The sequence below is a fragment of the Charadrius vociferus genome, unplaced genomic scaffold (assembly GCF_000708025.1).
Source record: "Charadrius vociferus isolate BGI_N301 unplaced genomic scaffold, ASM70802v2 scaffold140, whole genome shotgun sequence".
NCBI classification, from domain to species: Eukaryota; Metazoa; Chordata; class Aves; order Charadriiformes; family Charadriidae; genus Charadrius; species Charadrius vociferus.
The window spans coordinates 468,873-480,935 of record NW_009646406.1 but is presented as its reverse complement, the minus strand read 5'-3'; the positions used below and the strand labels follow the sequence as shown (position 1 = coordinate 480,935).

Sequence of the window (12,063 nt, the reverse complement as noted above, 5' to 3'; positions counted from 1 at the left end):
GGTAAGCCTTAGCTTTGGCTGAGGACTTAGTGGGCTGGTAGAGGTAAAATGACCTGCTAAAGCTAAATCCCTTACTCTGATAAAAAGTAATCATAGTATCACACCTTCACATTATTCTGTCTACTTTTGATACCGTTTAGGTAACTGAATCCATTATTTTTGTATAGGTTAAATTTTGAAGCTTTGTTTTTGAAGATACTTAAGTTAGAGAATCTCAGTGAAAATAGAATTTGTATCTAATGAGTTTGTGGGCTAGATTCTGAGAGTGGTCAGAAGCGCAGTATATATGGATATATTATTCATATATAATTATGGATAAATATCCATTTATTCTTTAGTTCAGGTACTTGCATCTTTTTTTGATAGCACTTGGAAAACAATAATATCACCTGAACAGATACGCAGTGGCCTAAAAACAACAACAGAAACATCCCCTTATGAAAAAAATTAGAACGCAATCAAAACTGCAACTACAAACCAAGAACTCAACTCCTCCCACCCAAAGTCTTTCCTAAAATTCTCAAATTCTACAGAGCTATTAAGTTAAAACATATCGCTGATCTTACAGATTTTATTTTCTTTCAGATGATGATATCAAATACAGCATATTTTTAACCACAGACTATTTGAAGTGAAATTACTGATTTAAATTTTTAGAAATTATAAATAGTTTGCATATAACAGTTAATACAGCATAAAAATGAGAAATGTATGTGAGGCTATTGTTTCCATTTTCTATGCTTTTCTCAGGAAAAAGGTATTTTATATAGTGCAGCTTGGAGTTTTTTCAGAAAGTAAGATATAATTCAGTTTCGGCACAGAATTGCCTTCTGCAGAGATCTTAAATTTCCACTTTTTTTTTTTTTTTTTTCTCCAAAGTGTACATGATGGCAGAGGCAGGAACAGGAGACCGTAGGCAAAATCTTTGCAAAACTTGAGGAAATTGTGCCTGTCTGTCAGGCTTATTGAATCTGTTTGCTGCTGTCATGTGTGATGGCATTGGTTTTACCACCCGGACCTTTTGGTCATACTATTTATGGCTTCTCTAGTACTTCAGTTCTAGGGGTTCCTCACCTGGTGCTGTTTCTTCACCCTCCAGGCTAAGTCCAACCTGTGTGCTTAAGGCTGTCTTCACAGTCCTCGGGGTTCCTCATCTGGTGCTGTTTCTTCACCCTCCAGGCTAAGTCCAACCTGTGTGCTTAGGGCTGTCTTCACAGTCCTCAAGAGCTGACCGCGGTTAGAGGAGTGCTCTCCTGCAGCGTGTTAGGCTCTGAGCCTGAGTTCGGGATGGAAGCTGAAGGGCTCTTTGGTTTAAGTATAAATTTCAGTGGCTGTTTGCTCTCAGACTTCTTGAGCCCTCAACCATGAGGAGACTGGGATATGGGGGGAGCTGGCCAGGTAGGAAGGAGTCTGTTGACTATTGTGAAGGCGTCAGCCAAACTAATGAGAAAACCAGGTAAGCTCCCAGGAGGCATACATCCTCCATAGGGCAGTCCGCGCTCCTGGTGGATAGACACATCAGAAAAGGCTGCAGACCCCTGATTTACAGAGGTATTTTTATTGGGACAGTTACAACCTTTGCTACTGCTGGCAAATCTCACTTGAGCTGCCTCATTTCAGAGCGGCTGAGAAATGGTTGTATTCAAATCCCACGTACTGTTGTATGTGGCACTGGGAGCCCTCCGGTTATGTGCCTGTTGCCAGCTGCCACCTATTAGTGTACGTGCCTCCTTGTCATTCCTGTATGGCTCACCTGTCAGGTTGTGCCCTTGATCAAAGTTCGGAGGCAGTGTGTTGTGCTTCCGTTTCACCGCAAGTGCTGTTTTGCAAGATGTGGTTGTCCGTGTCCTACGGTGAATTTACTGAAACATTCCCATGTGTCTCTCAGGCTGGTTAACTCCTCCTCTGTTAAAACCGTGGAGCAACTTGTTGCAGTTTTAAATCATAGCCTTAATAAAAGCTAAACAACCAAACTCATATTGCCCTAAAATCCTAGTTTATTTATTTGAATAGCCTTGTGTGCAAGTTCAACAGTTCAGCCTTGCCTCTCCTCTCCATCCCATTAGAAAGAATAAATCAAGAGTGTCACCGTATTCAAGGTGATTCCCTGTTAAAGGAAGCTGCATAATAGCATCTCTGTGCTGTGTTGTTTTTTAGGACTGTGCTGCAGCTCTTGCTATGTTTGTTAATCTTGGAAATCGCAGAGCTTTCTTTTTAGTGGCCTCTGAAGGAAACCAGTAAGAAACCTTCCCTTAAGATTTGGGGCAAACAAATCGTAGTGTTCTCCGTATTTCCTGACCCAGCTCTTCTCTCCCGTACTGCCAAGTTCACCTATGTTAACATCACCTCCCCTGTCTCCTCTGCCTGAATCTTTTGTTGGCATGGCCTTAATCTTGTACAGCATGTACAGTAATAGATTGATAGTATGTATAATAGTATGTACAGCCATGGATTTCAACTGGGGATATGCTTCTTGCTAACTAATGTGGAGAGGTGAGAACAGTTGCTGATCCCAGGGAACCTTCAAGAGTACTGACAGAGGTATTTGATACAGCATGTCAGATTCTTTCTGTGGGATTTGCATAGTCATAAATTGATTTAAATACCTGCACAGCACAAGAGCATTCAGTTAAATTAAGTATTTTTGCAGACCTGTCTGCTGCCTTCTAAGAATAAGAGGGAACAAAAGGGGAAACAAATTGGGCTGGAACAGGTTTGGGTTACAGTAGAAGGAAACAGAAATAACTGTAATTCAGAGACTACATAACAGTGTTGAAATTCAGTTTTCTGTCTGTTACCATTGCCACTATTTTGTTGCTGTAGAACACTTATGTCTTTCTGTGCCTCATTTTACCACCACCCTTTCATAAATTGGTCCCTATTTCTTAATAATGGACTTCATAATTTTCCTGTAAATATCAGTATTAAAGCAAAAATAATACTTTGGTTCTGGTGAAGCTAATTTGCAGTAGGCTGATGGGAAGTTGAAACGTTTGTTGGGTATTTTTTTAATAATACTGGAAATTTGGATTGTGTGCCGAGTGTTGTAGAAAGCAAAGGGATTGTTTACATCCCTGGGACATATGCTGCGTGTAAGTCAGCACTGTTTAATTGTTGGTAGCTCTGTTAATCGGTACACAAGTGTCTCGTTAGAAAACTTCTCTCTACAGTAATGCATGCTTAATATATATTTTTCCAGAGCTCAAGTAGTAGAGATAGATGGAAGTGAGGGTAAATTTCTGAGCAAGCTAGATGGAGAAGAAATAGTTCCCTGTCTCCTGACTTGATTGGTAAATATGGTTGAACTTGTTCAACTAACAGTAGGAAGTGTATAAGAAGGAAATAGATTGGGTGAAAGCACCCATGGATAGAGAGCATTGTCCTATACCAATGTCTTCTGTGCAGAAGATGGTGGTGAATTCTGCTCATGCTTTGAGGACTGCTCTACATTTTCATCTTCATTACATGTCCCTATTGATGGTGGCTTTGGTCTTTTTTGAACACGCTGCCTAATTCCAGTTTAGCATTGCTGTGTTCACAGTGGCAAGCTTCAGCCAGGCAGACTCTAGAGAGGCTGTTGCAGGGCTACACTAAGAAACTTGCTTAATTCTTCTTGTGAAATGGTTGGATCCAGCTGGCTGGTGCCTTCGAGGCCTTCATTTTTAGGAATATTAAATTTAACCGCAAAAGAAAATAATAAAAAAGCCAAGAATGTTAGAGGAGAACTTGATGTTCTTTCTTCTCTCCCTGCCGTTAGTTCTTGGTTGTACACTAAACACCATATTATCTAGTATATCTGTGCTTTTTGAGGATGCCATCTTCCTGCAAAGAAGTGCAATGTAATGCCTAAAGAATTAAAAGGGGATCCTGGAATGCGGATTCAGTCATATGCTTTTCCACAGTTTCATTATGTGATCTAGACTATCCTGTTTGCATCCCTAAGTTTTTGTTTTGCAAGCTGTAAATTAAAGGAAATGGCATTAACTCCCTTTTGAGATTAATATGAGAAGCCCTTTAGCCCTGCCTGGACTTGTGCAAAGCGTTTGACACTGTCCCACACAACACCCTTGTCTCTAAACTGGAGAGACATGGATTTGACGGATGGACCACTTGGTGGATAAGGAATTGGCTGGATGGTCGTACTCAGAGAGTCACGGTCAACGGCCTGATGTCCAAGTGGAGACCAGTGATGAGTGGTATTCCTCAGGGGTTGGTACTGGGACCGGTGCTGTTTAACATCTTTGGCGGCAACATGGACAGTGGGATCGAGGGCACCCTCAGCAAGTTTGGTGATGACACCATACTGTGTGGTGCAGTTGACGTGCTGGAGGCAAGGGATGCCATCCAGAGGGACCTGGACAGCCTTGAGAGTTGGGCTTATGCAGAACTCATTAAGTTCAACAGAACCAAATGCTAGGTCCTGCACCTGGGTCATGGCCATCCCAAGCAGAAATACAGGCTGAGCAGAGAATGGATTGAGAGCAGCCTGAGAAGGACTTGGGTGTGTTGGTTGATGAGAAGCTCAGCATCAGTTAGCAATGTCTGCCCACAGCCCAGAAAGCCAGCCGTATCCTGGGCTGCATCAAAAGCAGCATGGCCAGCAGGGCGAGGGAGGTGATTTTGTCCCTATAGTCTGCTCTGGTGAGACCCCACCTGGAGTACTGCGTCCAGCTCTGGAGTCCTCAGCAGAAGAGGACACGGACCAGTTAGAGCAAGTCCAGAGGAGGGCCAGAAAGATGATCGGAGGGCTGGACTACCTCTGCTATGAGGACAGACTGAGAGAGTTGGGGTTGTTCAGCCTGGAGAAGAAAAGGCTCTGGGGAGACCTTATAGCAGCCTTCCAGTATCTGAAGGGGGCCTACAAGAAGGCTGGAGAGGGACTTTTTGCAAGGGCATGTAGTGATATGACAAGGGGTAGTGGCTTCAATCTGGAAGAGGGGAGATTTAGATTAGATATCAGGAAGAAATTTTTCACTTTGAGTGTGGTGAGGCACTGGCACGTGTTGCCGAGGGAAGTTGTGGAAGCCCTATCCCTGGAGGTGTTCAAGGCCAGGCTGGATGGGGCTTTGAGCAACCTGGTCTGGTGGGAGATGTCTGATGTCCCAGGCTACATTTATGACCTTTGTAAGAATAACTTTTTCTAAGAGCTGTATTGTAGAGGCCTTTACCATCTCATCTGCAAGAGCTGAGGAGGAAACTGGCTTCACACTTACATGAGTCTGTGTGCCTGCTCTCTGGAGTCTGCGATGAACTGTTGTACAGTCTGGTGGAGACTGCTAATGGACTAGGAAGCTTCTTAACCTGCCCTTTTTGTCTTGCTGTTTAATGACTGTTCTCAATTGCCTTGTAAAAAATAGTTGTTACAGGAGACTGAAAAAGGCAAGGAATTGCCTGTTGCCAGTGTGCTTTTCAGCTGCAGAAGACCTTTACGGTTGAATTTTCTGAGATGTTCATGCTAGTTGGATATGGTCTGGACTACAGTTTCTCAGGAGAGTATCGGTGGATGCTAGAGATCAGTGTGGATCCAACTGGAGATCGGTGCTCCTGAAGATCGGTGATGAGTGCATAGTGATCTCATCCAGAGCCGAAATGAAGACTGCATGCAGCACCTAGTGTAGAGCATGAAGTGTAGAGAAATCTTTCCATTTGCTTCATAGGACACTTAGATCCTTGTTTTGGGGTGATGATTATTTGTAGAGATGATGATTAGTCTCCCTTCCTGCCCACTGTAACACTGGGCTGAACTGATTGAACATAGTTTATTTGTTGTCTAGTAAAAAATTCCCTTTGTGGTTCCTTCTTGACCAGAGGAACATGGAGAGAAGTCAGGTGGGAAGAGGCATAGTCCCCAAGGGTCCCATTCACTTGCTGGTGCTCCAGTTCCTGCCTTCTTGGTAAGAAAGATAACCAAACTACCCCAGTTCCTGCCTTCTAGAAAAAGTTTGACTTTCAAAAGTGAGTATGGTTTGGCTTGTGTAAGACATTGGCTGGGGAATCTTTGTTTTACTCTGATTAGAGGAAAATACTCTCTGAGCAGCTGCCTGTCATAGCTGTGCAGGGACTTGAGTAGCTTCATTCGTTGCAGCTTCATACTCATCTGTTCCATTGAAAATGATGGCTCAAGTGATGGAAAATCAATAGGGTTATTAATTTGTCTTTCAGAACATTTTCTAAATTGGTTCTCTTTGCATTAGCCTGCTTAAAAAGATAGATCAGAAGCCGGTTTTATGCCTAGGCTTCTGCTATCACCTTGATGAAAATTTAAAGTGTTTCCTCCCCCCCTACTCAGCAACTGTTGACTCTCCCACTCTGAAGTTGTCCAGGAATGGCTCTTCTATTCTTGATTCAGAAGCTTCCTTAGAAAGGTTTGGGACTGGGAGGAAGGAAAATTAGGGGGATATTTTGCAAGGGAGGGAGTTAGGGGATTGCGCTTACTTGGAAGGGGAGAAGTGCATTGTTCTTGCTGCACTGGTTGCTTTCTTCAGAAGTCTTGTCTGCGAGAAGATGATTTGGGTGCATCCTCATGGAGATTATGCCAATGGATTTTGAATGCTGCTTTTTTTTTTTTTTTTTTTTTTTCCCTTAAGATACTAGCTCATTCTGCTCCTGGTTTTCATCTTTGTACTCTGAAAATACTTGCAGATTTCAAATTTCACGTGCTCTGCTGAGAAAAAGGCAAGAGAAAAATCAAAGGAAACTATCAAATCTTAGTAATTTTTTTCTTAATGGGGTGATGGGGGACAGGGTGAGACACAAGTTGAAATGATCTATTTGCACCTGAATTCACAGGCCAATACCTGTGTTTTTCCCACCTGAAAAATAATTCTGTGTTACAGTTCTTGGAAGAGCCTCATAAGCAGGCAAAATTAACTAAAAATTCGTCATTCAGGTGCTAACTGGTAGGGTAGCTTTCTGTGTAGGTATTTGCAAGATGAAGCAGTGGTGGACTTTTGAAGGCAAGACAGGGAAGCTGAGTACTCAGTTGCTTTGAGATGTACAGTGAACAGAAATGTAAGAGAAAAGCTCCGTCCCCACTTCCCCTTGCCGCCCCCTCATCCCTCCCAGCTGCTGCAGGAATCTCTTTTAGATTTAGAGACAATCGATTTTGAGATGAGTGTTTGTTCAAGATCCAACTTGCCTATACCTTTTCTTTTGGAAGGAGGTGTTTGTGAAAAGAGACCATCACAGCCCAAGACAACAAAAAGGAACTTTTAAGTCTGAATCCGATGCATACTCTTTAGACAAGCTTGTGTGTGTCTTTTCTCTGCTTCCCCCTTGGAAGATGTTGATCTGTTGTTACAAGCGGTCATCTTCATGTTTCTGTACATGGGGAAAACACAAATCCAAATGCTGTTATTGTTCCATTTGCTAACTTTTTTTTAATACGGAACTTCTGTTTAAACAAAAGATTATAGAAGTTTTATTACTTAGTAATAAAATCAAGTCAATGAGTCAGTGACTCTCTCTTATCATCTAATGACCTAATATTTGCAGTAGATACTGTATCAACTTTCTGTTAAAATATATACATATAAAAAAAAGCATTAGCTACCCTTTTGGGTAAAATGACAACTCTGTCCTCATCTCTACACAGACTTCTAAAAAAAAAAAAAAAGGTTTTTTTTTTTAAATCTCTGGGTTATATTCAGAGGTATTTAATAGGGAACATGAAATACTTGGTCTCTCTTTGATTTCAAGTTTCATTGCTGGCCTTCTGCCAGTAACAGGGCTGGTACAGAGCATGACTGAATGCCAAGCCTGGAATACAAACAAAGGAAGATCTGCTAAAAGTCCTTGTTTCTTCTTGTTTGCTTTTATTATGTCAAAGATTAGGAAGAGGGAAACATAGATGTTGTCTGGGTCAAGCTGAACTGCAGCCCAAGGACAGAGCCCTTTCAAAATATTGTTGGAAAGCCTGAATATCCTCCAGATTGTTGCCTTGGCTGTTGGAATCTGCTGTTGGATACCAGTCTTTGGTAAACCCACCAAAGGAGAGTGCACAGTTGTTTTGTTGGAATGACCAGAGAAGATTTGAATGTTCAAAGTTGAAAAGTTGTGCTGTACTGAAAGCCATCTCTTGGCTTCAGTGTTTCTCTTTTGCTTCTGCAACTGCTCCATTTTCAAGTTCATGTCTACAATAGCTCATCTGCTATCAAAATTCTTAGACACAAACCCTTCAGGGTCATCCGGATCCGTATTTCTGATAGCAGAGCCATTCTGTGCTATGGGAAGAGTGCTCCTACTTAGGCTACATCAAGAGTTTTCCAATCTGTTAAGTGGTCTTCACAGTTATATATTCAGTAAAATGTGACACCTGAGTGTGCAGCAGTTCCTAGTAAAGAATCAAAGTTTGTAAAAGGTTTCACATCGGCTACCATAATTGTTCCTGTGAAGCTAACAAAATTGATTTTTCTTATTGTAATTTCCTGTTGTGGGGAATTGGTGTTAAGGTTTGGATTTTTCAGTTATTTATTTTAAGTAGTCTTCTGTGCATAGGTATTGGAACTCTTTCTTTTGCATGTGTTGGTGATGTACTGGTGTGGAAGACTGGGAAAGTGGTGGCATGCCCAAGGGGAGCCTGGGTGATTTGCTTTGGGGATCCTGGTGCGACTTGATGGTTCTGTTTTTGAATGCAGAGTTAATGCTTTGTGATGGAAATCCAAGCGACACACAGTACCGTGAGAAGAGATGCAGCATTATAAGCACTTGAGTGCATTTTGATGCTCTTGTCCCCTAAACAGCTTCAGCAGTTAACCACAGGCTGTTCAAATAGAGATGCACTATACGAATGCGTTGACCTTGCTCTGCATTGACAGACTCCTTCGCTTCAAAGGGGAGGCGGTTTCTGGATTCAGTTAAAATAAGAGATCTGTAGCCCGTCCCCAGATTAACTCTAGGAGACACTTACGTCAGGTCCCAGTCCTTTCCTTTACTCAGATGATGCAGATCTTCACTGCCTTGCTGACAGTCTCTGAGTTTTGCCATTCCTGTGCCCTCTGGCTGTCCAAGTACCTAAGCCTGTAAATGGAGAAGAGCTGGAGAATAGTAGCTGAAACAGGTTCGATGCCGAGAAATTTCCTTTTTCTGAGAAAGCTCATGTTCAGGCTCCTCTGTGTGCGTGTGAAGGGGCTTTTGCCTCGCACTCAGTGCTATTCTTGATATTAGAGTAGTTTAAGTCCTCCAGACTCTAAGTGGCTGCTGGAAAACAGCCCCCACCTCCTTCATCTTTGTAGGTCATTTCATGTTTGCCTTACAGAGCTTTTTGGAGGCTCCTTAAGGCAACAGGATGAGAAATCAGTCACCGGAAAAGTCAGCTAAGATGCTCGCTTCTGTTGATGCCTTGCCTTGTGTAGAATGGCCTCGGGATGCTGCCTTCATTCCTGTTAAACTCTGTTATGCCATGTCAAACTTGCTGCTTGGATGATCTTTTAATACGGTTTAGAGCTATTATTATAAATAAAGCACTGTGAACTTCCTTACAGAAAGGATAAAAAAGCAAGGCTCCCTCTGGAAATACTTAGAGCAACATGAGCAAAAATAACGAGTGGAACACACCTAACATAAGGAAGTGAGGGCAGTCCTCAATGCCAAGGTGAGTGTCAGGAAGATTTGGGAAGGTGCACAAGAAGCTAGGAAAGGGAAAAATCATTCCCTCCTTGAAGGGGATGGAGGCCACAGGCAGGACGAATGTGTGTGTGAGGGGAAGGATTAGTATGTACAGAGTTGGGGCTGGGCAAGGATGGAAGTATGGGGAGCTTGAATTCAGGGTGGAACCAGACACCAGTCGAGGCAGAGGGGTGGCCACCACAGCGTGGAAGGAAGAGCTAGTACATGGATCAGCAACGTTGCAGGGCGTTTGTTGTCACATCTCTGCAGAGTTTTGGAGCTGTGGCTTGTTCAGTCTGGTTACGATGCGTACTTACCCACCACCCCACCAGGGTATTGGCTGTCTGAAATGTCCTCATCTTCTTGGTGCGCTCATGAAGGCGCACACTATGGTAGCTCCCTATCTTTTGAGGTGAGGCATAGAGAGGCTAAAAGAGCTATCTTGTTATGCTTTAGATGTGTTGAGATACTCGAGTACAGTTTCATGATCAGCAAGTTTAAGCTAATGCCCTAATCACTGGATCATCCTACCTCCACAAGGTGTCTTTTAGCTTCTGCGTAAAGGGGCACGTATGCATAGACATACATAGGTGTTTAAGATGCATTAGGTAACAAGTTACTCTATCTCTTTCAAATACAGAAGAGATATATTTTTTTTTAAAGCTGACTGCTCTACTGGAGTACTCTGGAAGCATTGGGGGCAGGAGCCTCACGAAAACTGTTTTCTCTATGTTGTGGGTATTAATGACTTGAAATGAACCCAGCTTCTGCTCCAGTAAGCCAAAGAGCCTTTTTATCCAGGCCATACTTGCAGGGATGAGACAACAGCTGGGTCTGGCAGTCTTGATGACTGACTGTGCAAAAGGCTCTGTCCCTTGCTTTTCCCAAGTGGCAGCAAGGTTGAGCATGTCTTTGGGAAATTCACTCTTTGTGTTCTGCAGGGATTATTAAGTACGTCAGACACATGTATTGCCACTGAAGGGTGCCTCCCGCCCTGTGAAGGAAAGCTGCTTGTGTGCTGTGGGTGATGCAGTGGGTTCATTAAACCCCAATGCTGGATCCTCTTAGCCTCCAAAGAATAATCCCCTTTTAGCAAGCCATCAGTTCAGACTATGTAGTCAGCAGAAAGCAACAGTTTGCCAGGGCTAGGAGGAGTTGGGGGAGGAAGTCTGCTTCCCGGACAGCGTCTGGAGCGAAATCACTTGCTGGGAACAGGAAGTAGGACTTCATGGAAGTCCATTACTTGCAGGAGCGTTTACCATGCATTTGCATGAATGGATTTAAAGAAATGAGTGGAAACATAAAGATGGCTTTGGGAAGTTGGGTAAAACAAAGGCAGGTGCTAACTTTTTCTGGTTTTGGACAGGGTAAGATGGATGCTTGTTTGTCCCGTTGGCTTTATGGGGCCAGGTTGGGGCGATGATGAAGGAACTCAGCTTCTGTTCTGAGAAACAGAAGGAAGCTTTGTTGGGTTTGCAAGGGCAATGCTTGGCAACTGTGTCTGTGTTCATGGCCAAGATACAGGAGTGCAGTCATGACCTCAGGGAATGGGGAATTGAGTTCCCGAGATGAAGATCCATGAGAATATTAACTTTGCTTTGTTCTTGTAGTCAGGAGAGGAGAGTATGAACTTAGAGAAGTAGCAAGATAGATGCTTTCAAAACTCAATGAAGACACAGTGAAGCAGTAATCTCTTCAGCTCTGCCAAAAAAAAATTCCAGCCCTATCAGCCAGCTCTTAACAGTGTCTTCAGCCCAGCTAGAGGACAGCAATAATAACAAAATTAAAGAACCCAGATGTAGTTCTGAGCTTAGTTCAGACAGTTGTGATGTTCACGGGCAGTAATACAATGCAAGGCTGACCCCAAGATAGCAGTGTGTCATCTTTCTTCTTCTAATTGCTTTTCTCAGCCCTGCTCACAGCTGTTACTGTGGCACGTGGCCATTGGCTCCCTTCTGAGTTGATGTGGTTGCAGCACAGGTTTCATTGCTGATGGTGAGTCTGCAGGAGAAATTTGCTATCCTAGAACAGTTAGCTGTCACATTTGTGTTTGTTTCAAATGTCAGTGTCTGGATGTCTGGTGAATTCCTGCATTGCCAATGTCCATTTGCCTCCCCTTGAAAAGAAGCTGGATACTGAACTTTTTAACATCGTCTCTTGCCTTCCTCATCTCCTTGTTTTTCCACACTCTTCAGCCAACCTAATGCCACTTTTTTTTTCGTTTTGTTATATATTTTTGTTGCAGGAGTATATTGATGCTCATCCAGAAACCATTATCCTGGACCCTCTTCCGGCTATTCGTACACTTCTGGACCGATCCAAGTCTTATGAGCTAATTCGGCAAATAGAGGCATACATGCAAGGTAGGACAATTCCTGCTCTCCCTGAAGGCTTTTAGTGTGACTAGAGAAGGAAGCATCTGGCTTCTGGAGGCTGGATGTGAGGTTTGAAGCAGTG

General features: G+C 43.1%; 1 protein-coding gene across 1 annotated transcript in view; it reads left to right on the top strand.

Annotated features, from left to right (window-relative positions):
* Positions 1–12,063, top strand: part of ITPK1 (inositol-tetrakisphosphate 1-kinase) — a 74,386-nt gene that overhangs the window by 3,592 nt on the left and 58,731 nt on the right. Inside the window, exon 3 of the mRNA XM_009895488.1 lies at positions 11,852–11,969. Coding sequence (XP_009893790.1) covers positions 11,852–11,969 — 118 coding nt within the window. The remainder of the gene's footprint in view (positions 1–11,851; positions 11,970–12,063) is intronic.